Source organism: Cololabis saira, chromosome 2, assembly GCF_033807715.1.
Source record: "Cololabis saira isolate AMF1-May2022 chromosome 2, fColSai1.1, whole genome shotgun sequence".
NCBI lineage: Eukaryota > Metazoa > Chordata > Actinopteri > Beloniformes > Belonidae > Cololabis > Cololabis saira.
Window position 1 is genome coordinate 34,804,435 of NC_084588.1, and position 25,211 is coordinate 34,829,645.

At 40.3% G+C, this 25,211-nt stretch overlaps 1 protein-coding gene across 1 annotated transcript in view; it reads right to left on the reverse strand.

The window, feature by feature from the left end:
* Positions 1-14,742, reverse strand: part of spon1a (spondin 1a) — a 130,773-nt gene extending 116,031 nt beyond the window's left edge. The window contains exons 1-5 of the mRNA XM_061710854.1: positions 14,352-14,742; positions 13,056-13,162; positions 6,995-7,128; positions 965-1,038; positions 460-582 (exon numbers count right to left, since the gene is read on the reverse strand). Of these exons, the coding sequence (XP_061566838.1) occupies positions 460-582; positions 965-1,038; positions 6,995-7,128; positions 13,056-13,162; positions 14,352-14,589 (676 nt within the window). The 5' untranslated portion in view covers positions 14,590-14,742. The remainder of the gene's footprint in view (positions 1-459; positions 583-964; positions 1,039-6,994; positions 7,129-13,055; positions 13,163-14,351) is intronic.
* Between the last annotated feature and the right edge of the window lie 10,469 nt (positions 14,743-25,211).

Genomic DNA, 25,211 nt, shown 5'->3' on the forward strand with positions numbered 1-25,211 from the left:
CAGCGAGAGGCTGATTTAGACAAGAAAGGCAGTGTAATCTGTGAGTCTTTTCACATCCTGATAGCGTGGCTCAAGGTTATATGCACATTATCCCAATCATTCTGCAACAGCTCGCCAGCCGCATCATCCAAGGGACATATAACTTGGCTAAGCCGCAGAGGTCAACCCCGAAGACCTTTACAAGGAGGCTATGTCATTTTTAAAAACCCAAAACAGTTTGTTGCATCGTTGCAACTTCCATAAAGAAATGAATAATGTTTGTGAGTATTTGCAGCAGCAAGAACATGAACTGTATGTCCATTCAAGGTAAAAGACAATGCCCATCTTCCTGATAATATCCAACAGAACTACTTGGTAGGAAGATTAGTTCAAAAAGGGTTTAGTAAAAGAGAAACTTTCCAGCAGCTATGCGTGACATAGCTCGATGCCATGATTGATTTGAAGAACACTTGTGCTTACGGGGATAGTCTTTGGGATGAATCTTCTCTGACCAGTTCCCGTGGAAGGTGACTCTGTACTTTGCCGTCCCACAGGCACAACAGTCGAGCAGCGGTTTGTCTGTGGTGTCTCCGTACAAGGATTCTGAACAGAAATCAGAAAAAGAGGAGAGAGACATTGCTCATTTGTATAAAGAGGTGAGAGTGATGCCAATCATACAAATGAGTGGTGGAGAAAGTGCAGAGCCAAAGGGAGGAGACGAGGAAGGGTATGAGGGAAAAGGAAGCTGTGCGGAAAAGTTCTGGTGATGTGTTTTTCTGTGTGGCATCAAATGTCACACGGACCCAGGGGTCCGCATTCATTTATAATCGTTCACATGCCAGACCACGGGGGCAATCAAGAGTGTCCCTGCATCAAAATCAAGAATGAAGGACAACAGAGTGAATCAAGTAAAAAAAAAGGAAACACATGGAAAGAAAAAGATGGAAAAGCAGAAGAAAATGTGGACTTGTCAATAAAAGCATACCTTTTTCACACATCTTCTTGGTGAGTGGGCCTTCATCTTGGAAAAGGATTATCCTCTTCTGCACAATGCTAGCCCTACAAAGTGCAAGAAGAGTGGCAAAAAAAGCTTTGAAAGATAGATGAAAAAAGAGAAATAAACTAAGTTGAAGACATCTAATTAAATGTATCTGAACTGGCAGGAACTACACTTCACGACTTGTGTAGGGAAATCCTACTGTTGCAGTATACATATTCAACCAAAACTCAATTATAACAATAAACAAAGGTGCAAATTTTAATTTAAAGAGTCAGCTTTTTCAGCAGGCAGGTCTGACCTCCTCTACCAGATGTTATTGCAGCAGAACTTAAGAAGCCACTGACTTTCTCCCCTTTTAATTAACACGTTGTTCCGAGTGTGTGCAGTGTGGCCCAGCAGCTTGGTAGCAAGCTTTTTGCAATATTCATCTTCCCACAAACAAGTCTAGAGGCTCCAGAGCAGTCCCTAGCACAGAGCCAGACTTTTCCTTTTTAAATCAGATTGTTCAATTTTTTGAGCCACTAACTCTGATGCTGCTGCACTAACAGATGACTGCGAGGCCACCATGTGTAACAGCTGCTGTGGCTGTCATGGGAAAAACTTAATAAATCAATCATAGTTGGGAAATGAGATACTTGAAAAAAAACAACTTTTCTCCGTATTTATGTGTCTCCATTAAAAGCTGAGGGAAAAGCTTAGACTACGGCTGCATAGGAGACTATTTTTGCAAGGAACTAAGCCCCTGAGGCAATATATGTAGAAATACTGATTATACTGTGCAGTGAGCTATACTCATTGTCAATTGCGATTGACTGACAGGCCAGCAGTAACATTACCCTATGAGAGACCTGGCAGAAGAGAGGCTTTTGAGATTGAGCTGTCTCAAAAGCTTGTTCCACTTGGTGGTGGGGAACAAAGGTCTAGGAGGGCTCTTGACATGTAAATCAGTCACAAAAAAAAAAAAAAAAAGAATCTCGGAGGCCAGCAGACTCGGGAAAGCAAAAACAAAAAAACAAGCCTCCAGGGACCTAACTTCCCCACAAACACCAGCCTTTTACACCATCGCTGGCTTCTGGAGGGTTTCCATGGGGATAAACCCTAACAATGAGGAGCAGGATGGAAGGGCTGAGGTAACATCTGAGCCAGGTGGGTCTCATCCAGCAAACCGTTTATTTACTATTTATTCTGATATATCAGACAAAGGTACAACCTGCTGTTTTCCCAAGATCAGCATTACGTTTGAGAATATATTTGTAAGTAAAATTGGTATAATGTGGATAACATGATGCAAGGTAAGCAACACCACCAGCACGTCTCTAATTGCTCATGCTTTAATTTAATCTCACCCCAATTTCAGATAACTAACTGAGAGGGAGGAGCATACCCCGCCTCGCTGCTTGCCCACTTTCTCGGGCTAGCCAGACAATCAGGCAGAGTAATGCTTATTTAACATCCAATTTAAATTCCATCTCACTTTGCTGGATCCATACCACCGGCGATCCCAATCATCCCAAAAGAGCACAGATTTCAATATGTGTGAGTGGGTGTGTGTGTGTGTGTGTCTGAGAGAGAGAGAGAGAGAGAGAGAGAGAGAGAGAGAGAGAGAGAGAGAGAGAGAGAGAGAGAGAGAGAGAGAGAGAGAGAGAGTATAGGAATGTGAGTGAATGTGGGGAAAGGAGAAGGACAAATTCTGTCTCTCCATGGCTGTGTGTCAAAGAAAATACATTTTCATTTTGTTGCATCTGCTTACAAACATGAGGTAAATAGTTTCCTTCTTGTTTTCTTTTCTTCCCTTCTTGCTCCCCTTGGAATTATAAACTAAGTGAATTAATTTCGTTCCATCTGTTCAGTTGCAGACCTAACTTGAAAATAATAAAACAACACAGAGACAGTACATACATCCATCGTAAAAACCACAAATATATTTGTATTTCATTTCTGGTGGTCTGATTGAGTTGAGCGTCCAGGGGACTCTTTAAATTGTATTAATGTAGATAAACAGAATGTGACATCTCCTTGCGATTGGGTCATTCATCTAAATGCTGACAAAATAGAGTGCTTTTCAACACTAATGGAAAGCCAGAAGATCCTCACAACTTTAATAATGACTGCAATATTTAGAATATATAGCAACATGGCTCACTCCTGTGAATCGACCAGGAAGCCCAAACCCTATGTTGATTCCACCATCTTTTTGCATATCGTCCAAAGAAAATACGGATAAAACAGTGCAATACTGCTGGAAGTCATGGGGACAGTGTTGAATCAATCGTTAACTTAAACATGAGAAAATTATGAAGAATAAAATTGGTATACATCCTAAACAAGCAACAACAATCTAAGTTCCGTGTTTACGCCAATGTTGAGCTAAAAAAATGTGCAGTTTATCAACTCATCACTGGGGTCTGGCTCCACAAGCGAGTCAATCTGCATTGGCCCCCGATGATAAAATGTCCAATATTGGAGCAGAAATTAACGTATTTCCCACCTGGTTTAAAAAAAATAAATAAATGTTTTTAAGATTTTGATCTCCATATCTAGATTTCCCATCCACAACTGTATGTGTTTTGTAGCGGATCAGATAAATTTATACAAAGCAATTTATGTATGGTTAGGGGCTATGCCTTTTGATTGGCAGATGATTCAGCCAATAGTTAGTTAGCCATCATCACTTCCTTGTCAGTCTACGGCGCTAAGCTAAGCAATGAGGCACGTGCGCTAACCCGTTGTAGATAAACACAGCAGTCATTTCTAACTTTGCCACTGAAAAAAACCTTTAAAGGGATACTCTACTGAACTGCAAACATTCACAGACAGAGCCGCAGCTCCTCTGGCATGGACTAGGTACAGAAATCAACTTTGATTGACACAAAGTGGGCGTGTTCCAAGTGGCTTCCTGGGCCTGTTCCTTCAACCCATTGCAAGATGGCACCTCTCAGTACGAGGAACAAAAGGCTGCAAAACAGCTCTTTAGAAAACCTACGGTTGACTTCATGTCTGTCCAGTATATTTTTAATCTATGAAAAGTATATAAAATGACATTCATCATCAGTTTCAAGACTAGGTCAAATTAAAGAACCCTCTTTTTATATATCATCTTTCATTCAGTGGTCTTGTCAAGTGCAAATAAAACACGGTCGTCATGTTTGTTGGTATCACTAGTTGACTCATCACTTCCCCCTGGTGGACAAGTAGTGCAACAAACATACGGACGCAGGGGACGCACATGCATACAAATGCACAAATGCACACAACGCATTTGGAAGGGACAGATGTACAAACGTACAAAAATAGAGCATAAACTATCCTTAAGTGTAATAAACAATGCCGAGGGGAGAGAGTAAACATAAAACACTGTTTGCGAAGTTTACCTGAACTAGCTCCCAGGGGATCATTTCATTTAAAATATGCTGTATAGATTAAAATCTCCAAACAGAAAAAACTAAATGATGTAGTACTTAGCAAAGATGTCAGAGACTATTTTGCTGAAGTTTTGATTTGCTCTGCCACAAAAGACATGGACTGTAAACCAGTGGGTAGGATGACTACTGCCACTCACTGAAGAGAAGACTTCCTCCAGATTCTGAGCTGTTGCACGGATACTGAATTTAATTACCAGAGATTACAAAAGCTATCTTATTGACTTCTGATTAGTGCATGAGTCACTTCCGTCACTGTCTGGGGCAGTCATTATAAAAAAACAGTGTAAGTGCTCTCTGTCAGATAGTGCTGACACTGACCAAACTCTATTTTGTAAGAGAAAACACAAATCACTATGTGATACTGCTGTACAACCATATGTTTGCTGGGTGCTTTTGTAACTCATCATAAGAATCAAAGTGGCAATTAGTTACCAGCAAAGTGGAAACCAATCAGTAGAAAACGGCTTAGCTAAGCGCAGTAGATCAACAGCAGATGAGCATTAATTTAAAGTTCCATTGAAAGTTCTTGTTGACAACCAAAGATGTAGCACCAACCTGCAATGGACATTGCAGTGTACTAAACACATTTTAAACACCTTTAAGTGTTTGTGTAGGTGAAGAAAGATGAGAATTTCAACTACAGACAGTCAGCAAAAAATGAGACCTAGCCTTCACCAGCAAGGGACGGTGATAAAGACAGCCTTGTGCGGTTTGTAAGAAAGTTTAAAATAGATCCTAAGCCTTTCATAGCCAGTACTCTGCATTTAGGAAATTGGCTGAACTTCCCATGCCTGACCCTGTCATCACTGATGAACTGTTGACAAAACCAAACCACCAGGCTCAGTCTTTGCATCGAAAAGACAGCAGCTGCCCATCAATTATATTAGATAACCACTCACAACAAGCAAGAGTCCGGCTACAGCACATCAGTCACAGGAGCTCCGAGGAAAAACACACTGCTTCATTTTTTTTTATAATCCAAATACTTTACAGGGAAGCGTTCTGACAGGTGGTAACAGAGAACTTTTGGGATGTGAAGTGCAGTTAGAAAACAATATGATAATTTACCCTGAATCTGACTGCAAATCTCTGAGAAAGCATTTTGCATTTTCAAGTTACTTCTTCTCTTGTAAACATGTTGACTGCACAGTATGTAACCATGTTTCACTGTAGCAAGAAGCAATTTTTTTTATCTAAAAGCTCTCAGTACGTCTCAGTTTCTTCTTCCTTCGTTAAGACTCTGTTAGAACCTTTGTATCGCTGCAGCGCAGAGTTGCGGAGAGAAATACCTTGTCATCATCGTACCACCTTGCAGGTAGGGTGAAGAGCAGAGACAAAGACCTGCTGCCAGGCTGTAATTATGATTTTCACAGGCGTTTTCTTTGAACTGTAAGCTTCCCACTGTCTTTGTCCTCATTTGTCTCTACGTCAGTATCAGAGTCGCTGTTCTACACTTTCAAGTATCTGTTTCAAGGTTGAGCACAATTTTTCCTCTACTTGTTCACTTTTGCCTTTCAGTGCACTTTGCTGAGTGCAAGTATGCTACCGCTCCGCTGGTCTCCGTGCAGAGGGCTCATGGATCATTCTGCGTGACACGTTCTGAGAAAACTGCGATAAAACTTTCCTCCGCGGTGAAGACGAAACCAAAAAGAGAGGGTTAAAATGAGAGGCAGGGAGCAAGAACAAAAGACAGAATGCCAGAAAGAGTGCAAAAAAAGCTCAAAGGTTATTAGAGGAGCAGATCACCGAAAGAAGAGTGATGGAAAATGAAAGAATAAGGAAACTTATCATACTAAAACATTTTTTTAAAGTGCATACATTACTACACAAAGAATTCAACCCTTTAACCATCCCGTGGTATCATTGTACTACACACCAGAAAAACAGAGTCAGTGCAACAGTTCAATAATGCAGTGATCTGAAGCTGCTCTGAGTCCCAGTCTCTTAATATCTTTCCGGCTCCTGAACTCTCATTATTCCATTTCAGAACAAATAGGAAAAAAAAGAAGATTACTGTCACGATCTGTCTTCAACTTCTGTAAGCAAGCAAGCCTATGAGACTCTCAACAGGAAAACTGATTGGTGCTGATCGGCCGTATCATTAATCAGGGTAATAAATACTTTATGATCCGCGCTGAGAATGAAAATTTGATAAAACATTCTGCATTTTAATATGTTTCATTTGGGAGAGAAGGATTTGATCCAGACTATGTAGACTTTGATATGTGCTGGTGGTACAGCTCACAGTTTTGCAGAAATGTAAAAGAAATTCATAAATGAAATATGAAATAAAATGCTTAAAATCGTGTCAAGTATGATTTCTCTCTTATGATGCTGTTCTCTAATTACCTTATAATTAAAAATAACATTTTAAGCAAGAAAAGAAAATGTATGTTCTAATGAATCTAAGGAAGTGTCCCGAACTAAACGCAGTTATACTTGACCAAGTCCAAGGGCTAGCATTTCAAAATAAAAGCATATTTTATGAACGAGTCCTCGACCAGTAAAGTACAGCACACTATATCTGAAAGAGTTGGAGCTGAGGACTTGCCTCTTCTGAACTAAGGCTAAGCATTCGCTCTCGCATACATACTTAAGAAGAACGCAGCCTGAGCCACTAGGGGGCGCCGCCCAGAACACTTGGATGCTGGTTCGCCTGCGAGGAGTGCTCTCTGTCACTGCGGGGGGACAGTTGGTCATAAACTGTGTCTCCTCCTCATCAATTATCTGTAAAGTGAGCACATACACGAGAACACAAAGTGATTAGTAATGAACATAAATTCTCCCAGACATGCTTTTAGCAACATCTGCATGTGATTTTGCTCATTACATGTTGTCATTTCACATTAATTTTCTCCCTCACTGTCTGCTTGTAAACATAATTAGAAAACGAAACTGAGAAAATAAACTGAGACATTGCAATGGATTCAGTCGGTTTACTCTCAATCCATTTGTGGTTATCTGCTGTTTGTAGGTACTACAAACACGACTGACTGAAGTAGCTACAATATTGGTAGAAAAAAAAGTTGTGCTGATGGAATAACTTCATTTTCACATTTGTTGATTGAAATATCTCTATGGGGGAGGAGGATACTAATGTGAGTCTTAATTAGGGGGGCTCTTTCTGGGTCTTGGGAAAACATACTAAATTATAACTCTGTTTTCTTTTCTTTCACAAGTTGATACGCTTGATAGATTCACCATCTCTCATTAAAAGTACCTTACAAATGCGGTGTATTTCAACCTAGATTCTACCGAGAGAAACACCACAGATACTTCAAAGCCTGTAGGTTTTAAAACCCTTGTTTGTCTAACACACCCTGCAGATGCTCAATTCAATTGGGATCTAGGAAATTTAGAGGGATTCAACACCTTAAACTCTTCCCATGTTATTTATACCATTGCTGAATCATTTCTGCCCTGTGGCATGGTGCATTATCCTTCTGAAAGAAGCCACTGCTTTCAGAGAATATCATTACCACGCAGGGTTTGCCTGGTCTGCAACAACATTCACCCACGGAAATGTGTCCAGATGTCTGCTTTCAAAACAAGGTGTGTTTTTTATCACTCAGCCTAACAGCCTAACAGAGTAATGTCAGCATAACATCCCATCCACTGATCTATAAAAGAGAGATATATAACATAACTCCCTCTTTAAAAATTTTATGGCAACTGAAGGTACCATAACAGCACAACTGTGCAATTTTGTTGCTATGCTGATGCTTGAAAACCCAAAGTTCAAAAAAGAAGACTGCCGAGTTCTGTCACAGCATGCTTTCACATCAGCACTATAATACATTAAAAACATTTACACACCTTTGATATTTTCCTCAGGAGATGTCCAGACAATAGCACTAAATAAGAAACACTGCCCAATAACGGCAGCATCAAAAGAGTCTGCAGGAAGGCTGCAGAAGAAAAAAAGCAGTCTGGGTTCAAACTCAAGACTCCAAACGCGTGATGTCCTCTATACTCAGCTGCACACCTGAGACACAGTACTTAGCATCTCATTGATTTTAACTGGACAGAAAATTAGTTGAGTCGACATGAGCGAGCGCAACCAGTGAGCTAATATTCGCCGCCCAAAGACCAAGGATCCGACTGATAGGAAGTGACATCAGGGCAGTAAAGCGTTGGGGAACTTTCTCACTCCATAAAGCTGTCAGCAGAGAATTCCCTTTGTCATACCATGTTATGAATGAGGTCCCTTTGAAAGTGCTTGAGTGTGTGTGTGTAAGAGAGACAGAGAACGAGAAGGGGAGTTTGTGTGTGTGTGTGTGTGTGTGTGTGTGTGTGTGTGTGTGTGTGTGTGTGTGTGTGTGTGTGTGTGTGTGTGTGTGTGTGTGTGTGTGTGTGTGTGTGTGTGTGTGTGTGTGTGTGTGTGTGTGTGTGTGTGTGTGTGTGGATGCAGCTTATGCACAAGCAGCCTATACTGGTCTCCCAAGGTTCCCATGGTTTCCAGCAGGCATCTTGACTGCAAGACATGTTAAAAGCAGCGAAGTCTCATGGGAATGCATTGAACACCATGTGCAAAAAAGGAGGCAACCTATTTGTTGTGAAATGACCCATGACCTTTTTTCTTCTCGTCCTATGATTTTAAACCTTCTCCCTTGGATAAACAATGGCAGTGAAGAAAACAGAAAAAAAAAAAAAATCGGACACATTACTGATAACGTGATGAAGACCAAGTTATTGGCAGTGCACACGCTGCTGTTCAGGCCCACATTTTAACATTCAGTGTCAATAATGTGGTAAAATAGCATGGTGATGTAGAAAATAGTTTGCAAAAGTCATAATTTATCGAGCAGACACAAAACTTCTTTACTGCCTAAAGCTGGATCATTCCTATGGTTTCACCTCATATAGCAGCACTCTACTTAACAATTTGCCTTTTCTTGTCTAATTACCTCACCCTGCTGAGAGGTAATGTCTCATCAAACATCACCAACATTCCCCTGCTGGTTTACACTCTTGCCAAAAAACACACATACACACAGCGGCAGCTGACCTCAACAGAGAGCTCAATAAAAGTGCTTTTCATCAAGTCAGGAGCTGTCCTGAGATGGCTTGGATGGGGCACGCTGGCAGATTTCAAATGAGCCGTATGTTAAATTAAGCTTGACATCTTCTGTTGAAGTTTCTTTTCGCTTTCTTTTCTTTCCACTGCTGAACTCCCGGCCCACCCAGGCCTCTTTCAGGAGGGCTGAATGGCAAATATGTTTTTTTTTTTGACATGACAGACTTAAACCATAAGAAGACTGCCTGAGCAGGTGATGTTTGAGATATCTCTTGGACAGCAGTTTATTTATACTGCAAAATCCCATTCTGCTTGCAGTAAGACAGGTGATCATACTCAGCTTTGAAAGAGCCGCTCAGCTCCAGAAAATCTGGCAGGAACCTAATCAAAGGCAGGTCCCAGTATTTTTCTTTTATGCCAACATCTAAAAGGATATGGTCACACATCTGTCTATCTCATCTATCATTCTCAGTGCAATCCCCTCTCATTCATGTGTGAAGCAACGTGACTGAATGTCATTTATACTATAAAGTCCCTTCCTGTTATACTCCCGGGGCCAAATGCATAAAACTCTGTGAGCTTTCCTGACTAAGACTCTACGAATGCTGAAAGGCAGTAATGTGCATGCACATGCTTTTTTTACCAGATTTATCGTTATCCACGCGCAAGGTTCTCTCATCTCAATCACCGTGAAATTTAACACGTGCGCAAGCCTCATTTCTACTCCCATTTTCATCAATAGATCTTAACACTTCCCTACAGTCATTTGTATGTAAAAAAAACAAAATTTTTTGTCCTACAACTGAATAGACACGACAATGAAATGCAACAAAGGAGAAGCACAATTCTCCAAAATGTGAAACTGAGACACTTATCAGTGAAGCAGAGAAAATGAAATCTGTTTGGTCGGTGGTCCCAGCACTGAAATAAAACTGGAATATGAAGGGGAACAAATGGAAAATGAATCGACTATTTAATTTCAGAACAAATTATTTTTCAAAGGTTGAACAAATATATAAATAAATAAAGGAATTTTCAGATTACCGTTCACAGGACAATGCCTGCCTTACCCACGTTTTGTAAATAGACATATTAGTTATGAGATTAATCACACTTCCCTTTGTGTCCCCATATATTTGGGTTTCTGCTAGGTGTGGGCTGCTTTAGCTGTACCATGGTATACTACTATTTGAAAAAGTCACAGTTTCAAAACTACAACAAATAAATAAATTCCCCAAACCATTTCCACAGTATGTGTTACTTATGTCTCATTCAGCTCTTTGATGGTGGAGGGATTCCTTTAAATTGTGCAAAGTACAGAGGAACACAGCCTCTCCCCAACTGCTGGTGTGAACTGTGCATAATAGTTAGCGTTCATCTTGGCCAAAGCAGAGGAGTCACCGGCACTTTTCAGACACAGTTTGGAGGAGGAAGGAAATCTGCCTGCAATGCATATTTTAGTATCTTGTCTGCCAGAGGAGGCATTACTTTGAACGTGAATGCACATCAACAGGAGCACCACCCATTGCTCTCTGCCAAATTTTAGGTAATGTTCTCTTAAAATGTATGCATTGGTGAAATAAATGCAGCAGGGGATATTATCAAAGCAGACAATATGCCCCTCCCCGAGCATCGCATCACTGAGTGGTGATGATCAGAGAAGTGCCAACCTTCTCTGAGTGTATTACTATTTATCTGGTCCCACGTCTATTACCATTTCCTTCCCACCATTGCACCCATCTGTTCAAGCGCACCTTCCGCTGGCTCTCTGGTGTTTGAGGCTGTTGTGTGTTGGAGAGAGTACAACAAGTGACTGCTCATGTTTGCATATGAACACGAGTTGAGCACTCGCAGTCCACTCTGCGACTGTCACTGAATCTCTGTTCAGCATTACTCTCAGTTGCTAAATGAAACATATTAGGGCTGCTTACAGAATACTGTGTTAACCGTGATATTTTTGCTGAACAGATTCTCAGAGCAGCACCAGCTCTATCTAGCATATCAAAAGCTCTGACAAAAAAGAAAGTAAAAGCAACAAATTAGAGTTTTTGTCACGTTGTCTGGGGCCACGTATGTAATAAGGCAAGAGATCAGGTAAACACAGGACAAATATAAAAGCTTTTTTTTCTTCCAATTTTCCCATATTCAAGGCTAAGGTTCACAGAGAGTGGCACAGCATGACAGTAAGAGACATCAGCACAAGCCCAAGGCCTGTACAACCTCCCCATGAATTGTGCTACAGGGTTTTTGAATCAGGATCACAAATGAAAATGTGCCCTTTTGGAAACATTTAACAATTGCTTAATTAAAAACATACGATTTATAAATAGTATTTAGTGCCACATGTAGTCAGGAGATGGTTAATTGACTTTACTGTTTTTACCACTTCTTGATTAAGCTTGAATAATCTTCTAAACAGCTTGGTTCTTTTCATATCCTCAAAAACAACATGCCATCTTATCTGTAAATGTCCACTCCAAGTACTTTTCAGTCTTTCCATGGGTCTAAAGGACAAGTCCTTTATAATGGGTTTTTCGTGTACCTAGTGCTTCTTGTTATGTGCATACAGCCTTTTTTCTGTGTCATACACACTCCCACATCAGTGAGCTGGGGGAGTATGTCATTCAGGGTCTTGCCTAAGAACACCTTGCCTCGAAGCGGCGATCAAACCAAGCACCTTCTGATTGGTGAATGACAGCTCCAACACCTGCACCACTTCTCAGTTTTCACTTCTAGCTCAGCAGTGAATTTCTTCACTGTGCAGCCTTGACTTGACTGAAATTAACTTTCATTGGTGCAATAAACCAAAAGGTACCACTACGACAAAAACAGTAAAAGGGTGTTAGGACCCTTGACAGCAGCCACCACTGTAGCAAGACAATCAATAGTATTTACTCTTGACCTGTCAGTGGTTTTAATGTCATGGCTGATTTCTGTATACAACAAGAAACAAGACTTAAATCTGCAATTTTATTACATGTTTATTACCACTTTCCTCTCTTAATTATCTCCAGCACAAGCACAGCCCTCCATTAATTCTTCTCTCTAACACGTACATCACTTAACACTCTGAATCACACTACATTACAATAAAAAGTCTCACATATTTGTTCATTCATTATCACACTGTGGCAGCACTAGCTTCCTTGCCTTCTATTTTTTCTTTCCTTCTTGAACTCCGGGATCTTTTTCTCCTTCCAATAGGATTCCAGCTGGACATGGCTGTATGACATTCCAATTAGCCTCCAAACTACTCAAGTTATACATGTCTTAATTATATCCCTTTCACTGAATCTATGATTTGTTGACTCTACAGGCATGTGTGTCCAAAGTCCGTGGAAAAAGAGCTACTGGCTGAGGGGTTGGCTCTTCTTATTCTTATTCTTCTTATTCTTACTATATCGAGCTTATTAGAAGAGTTGAGGTTAGAATAATCACAGTTTGGACTTCAACACAGTGCTCGTGTTGAAGTCCAGAGGAAAGATGGTGTTGATATAACAGGTGTTGTGTTTTATGTGGCTGTCTCAAATCAAAATGTACTTGTTACTAGAAAGAGGCAAATTAATTATTGCGTGGGGGGTTTAGATTTTTTTTCCTATCACAATCAAAACAGAAATATTTGAATCCACTATCTTACCTGAAAACGCCCAACATAGTCTTCATCCTTGTCTCCTTCTGCAGCCTCTTTCAGGGCAATAAGGGTGAACCCTCTGAAGTAGGAGGGACTGGATGCACTCAGAGTCACTAGATGCAACCAAACAGGAGTGACAGCGAGCATCAATGTACAGAGAAAACACTACAATTCCCATTCTGAGCACAAAACTAAAGTAGGCTTAATTTAAACCTGCCTCTAGTGCTGTCTGACATTTAGAAATGACACTGTGTTCTCTGTGTTGAGCTCTGATGGTATAAAATATTGTAATTGTCTGCAGACTGTTACCCTTAACCCCCCCGGGTTAAAACTTAAATTTTAAGTGCTGGAAAACGTAATTACCTTCTCCAGATAGGAGTTTTAGACAGCAAAATGATGAATAAGAGAATAATTTGTGATTCTAACTTCACATAAAGTTAACCATTTTTTCTTTTTTCTTTTGACCACAAGTAACAATTTTATAGTTAAAACTAAAACCAGCCAAATATAATCCAACAACAACTTGGTGATCAGGAGTAGGAAGGATGGCACATGGATATCACCCAATAACTCTGCATATATTTATTTATTTCGTTTCGTGCATGGTGGTCAATCTACACACCCATGACCCGAAAAGGAGCAGGATGAAGACAAGTCTTATTTTACCTGCCCCTTATTCAATACCAAAACAAAAGAACAGTCAATGTAACCAATATTTACAAAAATATACACTTAAATAGAACCAACCACAGATATTAATAATACTGCTTAATTCCCAGTCTATTCATGATCATATAACTTAAATATTTTATCTTTATACATTTTTTTGAACCTAAGTGAATTTGTGCATTCCTTTAAATCATTTTGTAGAGAGTTCCACAGTTTTACTCCCACAACCGATGTACACATCTGCTTAAGAGTGGTCCTTGCATGCTGATGTTTGAAATTATATTTCCTTCTATGTTCTATATCTTCTGGATTTGAAAAAACAAACAACTGCTGTAGATTACTTGGTAATAATTTTCTTTTTGCCCTATGCATAACTAATAACGTCTGTAACTCAACTATTGCTTTAAATTTAGTCCTGAATTAATAAATATAAAGTCTATAAAGGATTATTTTCCCTATTTAACATATATTTTAAGATAAAGAAGGATTTTACTAACGAGCCCAAATCAGTTTAATCTTGTATTGCATTAATAATACATGTTGTAGGAACTTGTTTCAAGTTTTCCACTCACTAGTGTAGTGTTTCCTAACAATGTGCGCAAAGTGCCAGCCCGCATAGTCCCAACCACCGACCTCTGTACGTGCTGCCCGGCTGGTAACTGTCCGGGTCGCCCTCCACGCGCAGGCGGAACTCGTTGTTGCCCTCCCTCCGGTTGCTCTGAGCCCGGAGGATCCGGCTGCAGTAGCCGTCCGCCCTCCCGGCTCTCTCGTAGGGCTCCTCGGTGAAGGCGAACATGCTGCCCGCCGCGGAGCAGGCGGAGCAGACGAAGCAGAGCAGCAGCGCCGCGCGGGGACGCGCTCCGGCACTCATGCTGCAGCCAAACACTGCCAAGTTGGTGCGAGGAAGTGACAGGAAGATTCTTGTCGTTTGTCTCGGGTCCTGCTTCACTCTAAAATGAAAAAAAAAGGCAACTTGGCAGCTGCTGAGGCAGACTTGCTATAAGGGCAGATCCATCCCGGAGTGAATGAGAGAGAGGAGGAGGAGGAGGAGATGGAGGAGGAGGAGGAGGAGGAAGAGCCACTGGGATGTGATGTGCGCTCTTCTCCTCGAGAACGGCGCGCTGCCTGCAGCCGGACAGGATGGCAGAGCCCAGGGACGCTCCTGTGGGGGTGTTTATCCCAGGTATACAGCTATTTAAAATTTATTGGAGTAATTAATGTTGAAGAGCAAATGCTGCAAAAGAGGCAGCGCGTTGACTTGCTGAACTCTATTTGTGATGCACGAGTGAGTGTCGGTTCGTGTGTGAGCTCTCAAATCCCCGAAGAAAAACGGAGACACACAAACACACATAGGAAACAAAGGAATTACTAAGGGATGTTGCACGGTTGCCAGGTGACTAATTAAACAAGCTGTTTGTTACAACTGGCCTGTGGAAGATTGCCTCGCCTCTATGTTCCTGCTGCACAAAAGTTAATGAATGAAATACATTTGATACATTTTCAAATGACTGAGTTTAAACTGAATTGTCATGTTGGACCCAGTCCAACATAGGCCTTAGTGAGGAACTTTTGTATGGTGGATTTAGTCATATATCATATATTTGTATTTCATCCTTATAACAGTTATAATATTTACTATGCAAACACACATATACACTTAAATTGAACCTCGTTGTTTTCTAGACTGATGTGTGAAGGGTATATTGTTTGAAGGTAAGTTTGGGACCAAAACGCAGAAATAAAGTGCTTGATGGGATCCTGGGTACATGTTATGGTCATGGTTTTGATATCTTAGGCTAGTTTACTGAATCTTGTTTGTGTTTAGCTCTGCTTCTTGTTTTAGTTTTAAAGTTTGTTTCTTTGTGTGTTTAAGTTCCGTTGGACTTCCCTTGGTTGCATCTCTCCTGATTGTTCACACCTGAGTCTCATCATTCATCATTGGCCATTTCTCAATTTTGTTCTTGAGAAGTCTGTACTTTCAAGTACGGGTCAGGAGAATGTACGTTGGAGGACGTGAGAAAACCACCTCTCTTTCTGCAATTGGAGCAACAGCATACTTGTGTTCTTGATGACGTCAGATCTGAGATAACAGGCTAACAAGTATTGGATATATAAAAGATATAATACCTACAGTCTCGCATGAAAAAAATATTAAAAACTGCATTTTGTCAAACAGAGTAAAGTTATAACTTTATATTTACTCCTCTTGCATCTTCTATTACTTTCTCCTGTTGGCACAAAATGCATTCTGGGATACATCTCAAGTTTACACAAACCTCCGCGGGATGCATGGGCGGATCGAGAACACATCTGGGCATTTCATCTGATCTTGTTTAGATGCGTTCCTATAAATGATACAGTACTTCGGCTGCATATGTTGACATTTTGCAAGAACGCAATCCGACCATTGTCATCTCTGTTTTCCCTTTCGGTCTGTTTCTCTAGCAAGTTCTTGTACTATCTTTTGCAAAGCGAGTCTTTGTTAAACACCAATGGTTTTTATACAAATGTGCAGGAAATTGCTTTGAAACATTTGAACAAAACCTCCACAGTCACATATACTACCGGCTATTTCTCATAACATTGACATTTTGTTTGGTGAAACAATAACAAAGTGATCTAAAATTCTCAAAGACCCCTCGGTTATGTTGGACAACCAGTTTAGATGATTTTGGATTAATTCCCCTTAAATAATGCGCAGAAAAGTTATAGACAACCAATAGGGGTTGAAAAAGGAATTGTGTTTTCTATTATATTTTATTTTTCTGTTGTTGACTGTATGGACTTAAATTAAACCATGTGCTTTGCTGAGTACCGAGATGTTTCACGGTGATTAAAGTCATCAGCAGGTGTGTTGGCCACTGGACCTCCATCCAAGGTTGATTCATAATAATGTCCTACATTATGATATTCATTGGTTTCATGTATGACCTCATATTCATTAAGGGAATCAATTAGCAGAAGGCTGTGATGGTGCGATACAATGCTTAAAAAAACTAGTTTTAGATTTGTGGATTTTGGGGTTTTAGGGTGTCAGGGGAAAACACCTGCGTTGTGCAGGATGGTGGTGTTGACTGAACGGTACCACCAAAATAAAGAAACATGGAGTCACAGTATTGACAGAGCTCTGATTCTTTTTACTTTACGTTTCCACAGTGCACGTCATGAGAGAGTGGTTTGAAGAAAGCAAAAACAAAAATACTGAAAACAAAATCAACCCGAAACAATGGATACAAAATAAATGGTATCTGAATGAAAAAGGTAAATGAATGTCTCCGAATACTGATCACCTGTTTAGTGAGGGGATGTCGGCAGCTCCCTCAAAGCAGGCATACACAGATTTATGTATTCTGTTATCGCTAGCACATACGGACGTGGGGAAACCGCACTTTCTTCCCTTTCATTTTTTCATAACCCTAAATCACACATATCAAATGTCTAGACCTATCACTCGCTCTCGCTGACAGTAACACTAAGCTATCATAAAAAATTCAGGATCACTCCTATTGCCATATTTGTAACTCAGCAACGTGAATAAATCACTAATCTGTCACTGTCAAAATCACACTGAGTTTCAATGAGATCTCACTGTTAAAATCTCGCCTCTACTGCAAAAAAAAAAAAAAGTGTTTCCGGGACTTTTAAGCCTCCTGAAACTAGATGTTTTCAGATGACGTTAAGGTTTGTGGGCACAAGTCTCACCCATCCAAACCTGTCACAACTGGACTGAAACTGTGAAAAATTATTTGAAACACCAAAACCACAGTCATGTGACATGGTGTGACTCCACGCTTTGGGGGAGTGTTTCAAGACGTTCATACTTCCCAAACAGTTTTTAGCATTGCATTTCATCTCTTTTTCCATTTCCTTCTTTTCCCAGTGGTTAGTTGTGTTCATCTTTTGGACTGCCTGTGGTGCAATGCTTTCGGTTCGTTATTGAAGGACTTTGCTCTTTATATGTCCTGCATTTGGGTTCTCCACACCTAAATCTTAACCGCACTTAGCATACCTTATTCTTGCAATAGAGCTGAAATGAGGATTGCTGAAGCTTTGGCCGAGCCGCTGCGCTGTTGTCTTGATGCTGGTGTTGTGGCTGCAGTCCGGCTGCGGTCTGGCTGCGGTCCGGCTGCGGTCTGGCTGCGGTCTGGCTGGGACTCGAAGCCAGCAGCAGCGGTCAGCCCCCTGCCAAAAGGCACTGACCAATCAACTCATGATTATGCTTTCTTATAGCCTTTATTTCACAGCTCAAATGTCAAGTTCACTTAAAAAGCAAAGCACTAATTAGATAAAGTGATGACAGCTAGTCATTTGACACCATAGAATGCAAGAAAACAAAAAAACATGGTGCCCCTAATTATATCATTTTACCGGGTGAAAACCTGGTACAGTTGTAATGGATGTTGAATATAACCATGAAGAACAAAGCCCCTTTTTTCCACAGGCTGTTAATATGTTTATTTCTGTTTTAAATTTGGACATTTAAGCACGATGGTCATTGGAGAATCATTTGCTTTTGGAACCATCTCCTACTCTCCTTTGAGAAAATGCATATTTTTGAATATCTTTTTGCTGACTTTCAAATCTTGGGATAATAGTTTACAGCTGTATCCAACATTTTAGTCTAATAAAATATTAGCAACTGTTTGAATGGATTGCATGACAATTTGATGTAAACCCCGCCCACCCCCCCAGGATGAAGCCCGCTGAGTTTATGATCCCCTGACCTTTACTCCAGCCCAAGTAACAAGTCAGCATCATTCTTTGTAATTATTGAAGGCATTAGCCTACCATGAAATGTAGTGCTACTGTGATGTCTCATTCATGTAATGTGGTTTATATTGGAGTGACATTTGTCCTAGTTTATGTATTAAATTGTAGTCACTTTTGGGAGCCGTTGTCATCCTTCTATCTGCATAAACTGCACCGCACTCTGTCAATGTGTTATTTTGATACACTACATACACACACACACATCATATATATATATATATATATATATATATATATATATATATATATATATATATATATATATATATATATATATATATACACACACACATATATATATATATATATATATATATATATATATATATATATATATATATATATAAATACATACATAATGAGATTCTCCAAGAGTGAGTGGTAATGAATGCAAATCCAAACTGATGAAGATGGCTGGCGAGTCTGACTTTGTGGTGGTCAGGTGTTCAACAAGTTTCCAAGGTAAAAGCTGCTGATAGATGCAACAATCCCAAGCAAAAACAAAAAGAAGGAACACAGGAAGCCGTGAAAATAGCAAGGGCTAAAAAAAGAAATAGACAAGATGTGGAAAGTGAAGGCAATAGTAGTTTAGTTTTATTCAGAGGAGCAATCAAGGCTGTGACCCCCAAATTGGGAGAGTGGCTGCAGCAGATTGCAGGAACACCAAGAGCCCAGGCTAGAGGACAGAACTTGAAGAGGGTAACTGCCACTTGGAAATGTTTTTGTTTGTTTGCAATATATATATATATATATATATATATATTAGCATGTGAAATAAATGAATAAGCTAGAGCTTTGCTCTGGCTATCTTTTGTTTTTAGCCCATTTTGCCAGGTTTTTTTTCTTATCACTATTCCCACACAAGCGTCTTTCGTTGTTTATTAATTTGGGACAGCACTGATAGGTACCCATACAAACATTCAACTACAAAGAATATAGAATAAAATGTCGTAGAAAAAATATTAAGGATGAACATCATGAACACAAGGGTACAGATTAAAAAATAACCCAGATGGAATTTTTTTTTTTTTACATTTTATTATAATTATTTTATTTTTATGATTTATTATATTAGCGTTATTGGGTTGTTTTTCATTATGTATTCATTGCTTTTATAGGAATGTGGTCAACTTTCATGCTTTTAAATTGTTGTGTATGACTTCATCTTACATTGAGCTTGACATCTAAAAAATACACAAAAGTTAAATTGACAGATAGATAAAACACAGTAGATTAATGAATATACAAACACTAAAAGGGATCAAAAGAAGCTCTGATGTTGCTTCTTAAAATAAGATGGAGTTTCTGAAAGACTCCCTTAAAGCCCCCTGAAAAAAACAGACCACAGTAAAAACAGCTAAGACTATTACTTTATATTTATACTTTGAATCTGCAGCTTTTCTCATACATTCTCAGAAAGAACGCCTGTCAAATACTGGAGGGAGCAATCCTGATTACTTGCATTGTGTGTCTTTATATCTCATTTCCATGCACTGTGAGGAACTGATGAAATGGGGGATAGGTGCCAGCTCCTCTGTGACCACAGGCAGGATGAAGTAGGTGTCAGAGATACATGACTGCATGAATGATTTTCTAAATGATACCTGCTAAAACCAACCTGTGTAAGTAACAGGTAATCTTTGTAACCAGAAGCAAAGTGATTTCAAGATGTTTTTTTAAAGTTTTTAAGTAACCCAACTTGTACTTTATAGTTTGAACTGATAACATAGACATAGCCTTTTTTCTTGTCTGCCTGACTGTTTCATATCATTTTGATCTTGAACATGTGTCCGTGTTGATAGTGAGCATCCAACATAAGTGAAAAAAAAAATACACGCGCTTCTGCACGACAGAAGCACTCCACTTTGATAAACGGTGAGGTGTTGATGTAATCTATTTCTTTGCGTGTGTATCTTGCTCAGAAGGTATGCCCATATTTTATCCTTTTTGACATTTTCTTGCAACACCCTCAGTGTTTATTTTAGTCCTCAGAGAGGTCAGCTGGCATATAATAGGAAAACAACACCTTCTGATGGGCACTGACAAACGGAGAGTGGCTATGTTCTGTGCATGTACCGCTGGGTTGATGGATGGATGATGGGGGAGCAAAGGAACAAAATCTAGATGGCAGAACGCTACCCCAGCAGGTGTCATGAAAGCATTTTGCCTCAGTGCCCTGCTGAGCTAAATCTCCCCACCACCCTCGGAGCCTAGGGTTACTCTCTACCTGCCTTTCATAGAACATAATGTACTGTACACCAAATCAATATATAAAAATACTACTTATTTTCTCTGGGTGAAAGAATATTGTTGCAAAATGGCACCGCAATCTTCATTTGGTGTCTGTTTCATGTTTTCTGTCTGACACATTTGTGTAAAAGCAATAAAATGGGAACCAACAAAACAGAGCCTCTATACTTTTATAAATATCCTTGTGTGTCACGGTCCAATTTTCTTACCTTCGGAAGAGAGGACAATGTGTCCATGTTTCTTTGTTTGATAATGTTAGAAAAGTATGGGTGTTCTGCTTTCATCAATGTAGTCTTACAAAGATAATGAGAGAGAACTAGGAGAGGTATGCTTGTAAACATAGAAAACTGTTCACTGGAACCACCCTTTAGTTTTGCTTTAGTTTTGCAAGAAAGACTAATGGAAATCCACCTCATCACAGACTTTAGACATGTTATGGTAGTAACAGACTCCTTTTCCACCAAACCAGTTCCAGGGCTGGTTCTGGGCCAGTGCTGAGTTTGGAACCGAGCTTTCTGTTTCCACTGACAAAGAACTGGCTCCGTGACAGAAAATACGGTACCAAGGTAGCACCAACTCTTTGCTGGTCTAGAGGAAAGAAACGCTTACGTCAGCGCAGGGGGGCCGAGTTGTTAAGACCAACGACAATAGAAAGACTGCGAGGCAGCGACATTTTCAAATAAGCGATGAATTAATATGGATGCAGCAAAGCAGCAGTGGTCGGAGGAGACAACCTGTCTTTTAGCGCTGTGATGCTACACAGATGAAGTCTGTATTAGAGCAAATACAGTACAATACAGTACAGTACGTTGTTGTTGCTTCAACTTTCAAACGCAGCGACATAACTGACGTTTACACCGACGTAACTGACGTTTGCACCGACATAATGACGTGGCTCCCCTTAGCACCCGAGCTTTGAAAAAATAAACCGGTTCTCAGCTGGTTCGCAAGTTGAACAAGTTTTGAACCAGCACCAGCATTGGCCCAGAACCAGCCCTGGAACCGGTTTGGTGGAAAAGGGGTAACAGTGATGCATGTTTTACACAGGTTATGAACTATATTGATGTTGAAAAGCATCCTTCTCTTTTAGCCAATCAAATCTCAAAAAGACCACTTCATTATTCAGTACCCCATTATGTATAATAATATCAATATTAATAATAATAAATATTATCATTATTAATAATATAATAATAAAATAACGATATGGGCGCTGTTAAGGTTCTGAAACCTGCATGCTTGTTAAAATGAGACAGAAGACACTTAGTTAGAAATAAAAACAGACAACTTCTCTCTGTTTGGCTGACAATCCCCCGGAGAAGATCTGTAGAGAGATTTTCTTATGACAAAAACACAAATATGTGGATATGTGATTACAAATTGGCCCAATGATGGAAAGGAACCGTGGTTTAGACTTGATTGGTCCCAATCACTTGGCTCTCTTCGTCTTCTTTCACTCCCCAAATATCGGGTACTTGGCGTGGTACTCATGTAACAACTCTTGGTTGTCCCCTCTTCAAAGCTGTCCTCGAAGTAAGGCAACTACTTCAAGTGATTAAGAATGAATATGTAAGCATGTGTCATACCTTCAAATGATGATGAATTTGCATGCGTAGCCATGTGTGCAAGGTCTTAAATTCCAACTGATGTTTGGACCTTTCTATCTATGTTTTAGCTCTCCATACCTCATGCAAAGGCGAAAATACATTCCCAACAGTACCTTTCACCATGCTCAAAGTCCTTGAGCATAAGCCTATCAATTAACAACCTGAGATATAATGAACACTTTTAATAGTAATGCAATCGAGGGCCACATCACCAACCACCATCATCAGTACATGCTGGTGTAGAGTCTGTCATCCAGCTCACGCCTAAATGGACTGGAACTGGAAGAGTGTTTTTAGGGCCCGAGCACTTACAGTGCGAAGGCCCTATTGTATCTGTAGGAATTTTTCTTCTGACGAAAGGAGGGCCTTTTTGCCCCCCTAAACGTGCCCCAAAAGTCACCAAATTTTGCACGGAAGCCAGCCTAGCGAAAAATTTGATATTTAATGGTTTGCATGAATGGGCGTGGCAAAATGGCTCAACAGCGCCCCCTAGAAAAATGTGTGCCTCAAGCCCCACAATACGGTTTGACGTACATGCACGAAAATCGGTACACACCTGAATCATGTCGCAACTTAAAGAAAAGTCTCTTGGCGCCATGGCCGAAACCGAACAGGAAGTCGCCCATTTTGAATTAATCATGTAATTTTGTCGCAATTTATGCCATTCCTTCAGCAGTTAATATGGCCCGAACCGTAACGTGCACACAGGTGTGTTATACATCAAAATGTGCGTCTCCATCCTGCAATGACGCGCATTACTTTTCTCAGTCAAAAGCCTTACCGTGGCGACGCTAGACGCCAAAAAGCGCGCCCACCCTTCATCTGATTGGTTCAGACAGAAAAAACTTTGTGCCTCAAGCCCCACAATACGGTTACACTGAGCTCAGGTCTCCTTCTTATCCTGAGGAGTGACGGACCGCTTCTTTTGACCAGGCAGGGGGAGGATTCTTTGGCCGGACGTATAGCGTGGAAGGATCACGTTATTCCGGCCAGATCCTCCCCACCCCATCTGGTGCCCCGGCTGGCCAGAGGGGGCATGTATATGACTGTGTGCATGTTTTTGTGAGGGTAGCTCACGAGGGTAGCTCACATGCAAACTCCACACAGAAAGGCCAACCCCACCCAGGGTGTGGGCACTGAAGTCATGGGGGAACTAACACGCACTTCAGCGCCCACAGCGTCCCCGGTGGGAATCGAACCCAGGACCTTCTTGCTTTGAGACGGCTGCACTACCTGCTGCGCCACCGTGCCCAGATAAATTTGATATTTAATGGTTTGCATTATTGGGCGTGGCAAGATGGCTGAACAGCGCCCCCTAGAAAACTTTTCTCTGCCGTAACTTTTGAATGGTTTGACATAAAAACTTGTGGGTGGTGTCATCGGACATGGTTTTCAGTCCTTGACCATAATTGGTGCAAATTAGCCCCGCCCCTTCTTCTGATTGGTTGATATTTCATAGTTCCTATTTTCTGCCATAACTTTTGAATGGTTTGACATAGAAAGTCGTGGGTGGTGTCATTTCTGATATGCTTATGGGGGGCGGTGGCCATGAGTGCGAGGGCCCGTTCATCGCTGCTTGCAGCTTTAATTTATACTTGAGATACAGATGGACAGCTGAGTGTTAACCTGAGGAGCTGGATTTCCTGTTGCCTAAAATATTTTTGGAGTCGGTTGTTTCACAAATTGTTTTGAGGACAGTGATGTCCACATTCAGAGAAGACAGATGCTTTGAGGGAATAGTGAGATAGGGCATCCAATGTGAAATGGAACAAACATTAACATTAAACATTAAACAGGGGATGCGGTCTCAAGTTTCATCTGTTCATCACTTACATTGCAGCCTTGAGTCTCCTCATTTTCACAGCCATTAACACCTTGATTTATGTGACCAAAATAGCCCCGCCAACGACTATCCAAGTAAACAATGTAGAGCTGACAAAAGAATCTAATGACCCCCCCACATGAAATGGGTGCATCAGACACTTCCATACGACTTGAATGGCCCAATAACAGTTTACAAGTCCCTGAAACTCCCCAGCACTCAGTAAGAAATGAGAAAGCTCCTTGGATTGCATTAAGTTTTATGTGAACCTAATAAAGTGGTGTTTTGTGGAAGTCTCATACAGAGACCCTAACATATTAGGTAAACAAAATACAGAAACATAACCATTAAATACTTAAATATAACACTGAATGAACATTTTTTACTACATTGATATTTTCAGCATAAATGCTAAATATCAAAGGTGTGAAATAAAATGTAGCCTTAGAGATACAAGCAATTAATGCATAATAATATATTACATTACATTTAGCAGATGCTTTGATCCAAAGCAACTTATAACAGGGGAATAAAATCAAGAAGAAGTAATATAGGCAAGGGAATGGCAAGGCAAGTTTATATAGCACATTCCAGCAACAAGGCAATTCAAGGTGCTTTACATAATAACAATATGAAAAGTGAAGGAGAGAAAAATAGTAGCCTATAGTATAGTAAAATAGTATATCACATCTACATAATAAAACATGTACTTTCTCTGAAAAATCTAAAATGAGGTTTGAAAAAAGTTGAAATAATGTTTAAATGTACCATTAAAAAGTATGATGACATGGCCTCATGAGGTCTAAATGTAAAAAGAAAAAAATTTCAGTCTGTGAGTCGCATAAACATTAGCCCCTTTTACATTGACCGATGCGGGGTGGCGTGTTGAGCTGCCCTACGAATAACTCTCCTCCGAGGGTAGTCTTGACCGCGGGTCAGGTTTAATGTAATGCAATGTAAACAGAACTAACTATTTATTATTCCATCCATCCATTTTCCGCCGCTTATCCGTTCCCGGGTCGCGGGGGCAGCAGTCTCAGCAGA